Source organism: Etheostoma cragini, chromosome 23, assembly GCF_013103735.1.
Source record: "Etheostoma cragini isolate CJK2018 chromosome 23, CSU_Ecrag_1.0, whole genome shotgun sequence".
Classification (NCBI taxonomy): domain Eukaryota; kingdom Metazoa; phylum Chordata; class Actinopteri; order Perciformes; family Percidae; genus Etheostoma; species Etheostoma cragini.
In genome coordinates, this window is record NC_048429.1 from 180,190 (window position 1) to 180,882 (window position 693).

Consider the following 693-nt stretch of genomic DNA (forward strand, 5'->3'; position numbering starts at 1 on the left):
GTTAGTGGGTTGTTAGCGGGTAGTTAGTGGGTAGTTAGCGTGTGGCGGGGTAGTTAGCGTGTGGTGGGGTAGTTAGCGTGTGGTGGGGTAGTTAGCGGCCAGTTAGTGGGTAGTTAGCGGGTAGTTAGTGGGTAGTTAGCGGGAAGTTAGTGGGTAGTTAGTGGGTAGTTAGTGGGTAGTTAGCGTGTGATGTGCCCCGGAGCAGAAGTGGTTCTTGCAGCCAACGCCCTCCGAAGGATTTCTTGTCACGTTTTATTCTTAGAAACTGAAACAACCACAACTTCCTCTTTATGGAGACCAATCTGCATGAAACACTTCTTCTTCTTCTTCTTCTTCTTCTTCTACTCATCCAGATGTTGACAGAGCAGCGTTTTACTATATTAGGAACTTTTATACTTATATTAAATGGTTAGTTTACAGTAGTCCATAAAACAGTGTGTGTGTGTGTTTGTGTGTAAGTGTGTGTGTGTTTGTGTGTGTGTGTGTGTGTGTCTGAGTGTGTGTGTGTTTGTGTGTGTGTGTGTGGATGTGTGTGTGTGTGTGTGTGTGTTTCTGTGTGTGTGTGTGATGACTCAGCAGGTCTCCTGTGTGTTCTCTGTTCTCAGGGACTGCGGCGCCGAGACTTTCGTCAACTTCGCCTCATTTGAAAGAGACGGGAAGCTCCCGTATAACTGGTAGGATCCTCCATCTTAG

General features: G+C 46.6%; 1 protein-coding gene across 1 annotated transcript in view; it reads right to left on the minus strand.

Annotated features, from left to right (window-relative positions):
• The window catches only part of ptpro (protein tyrosine phosphatase receptor type O), a 7,625-nt gene extending 7,197 nt beyond the window's left edge, over window positions 1-428 (minus strand). The window contains exon 1 of the mRNA XM_034864079.1: window positions 419-428. Within this exon, the coding sequence (XP_034719970.1) occupies window positions 419-428 (10 nt within the window). The remainder of the gene's footprint in view (window positions 1-418) is intronic.
• Between the last annotated feature and the right edge of the window lie 265 nt (window positions 429-693).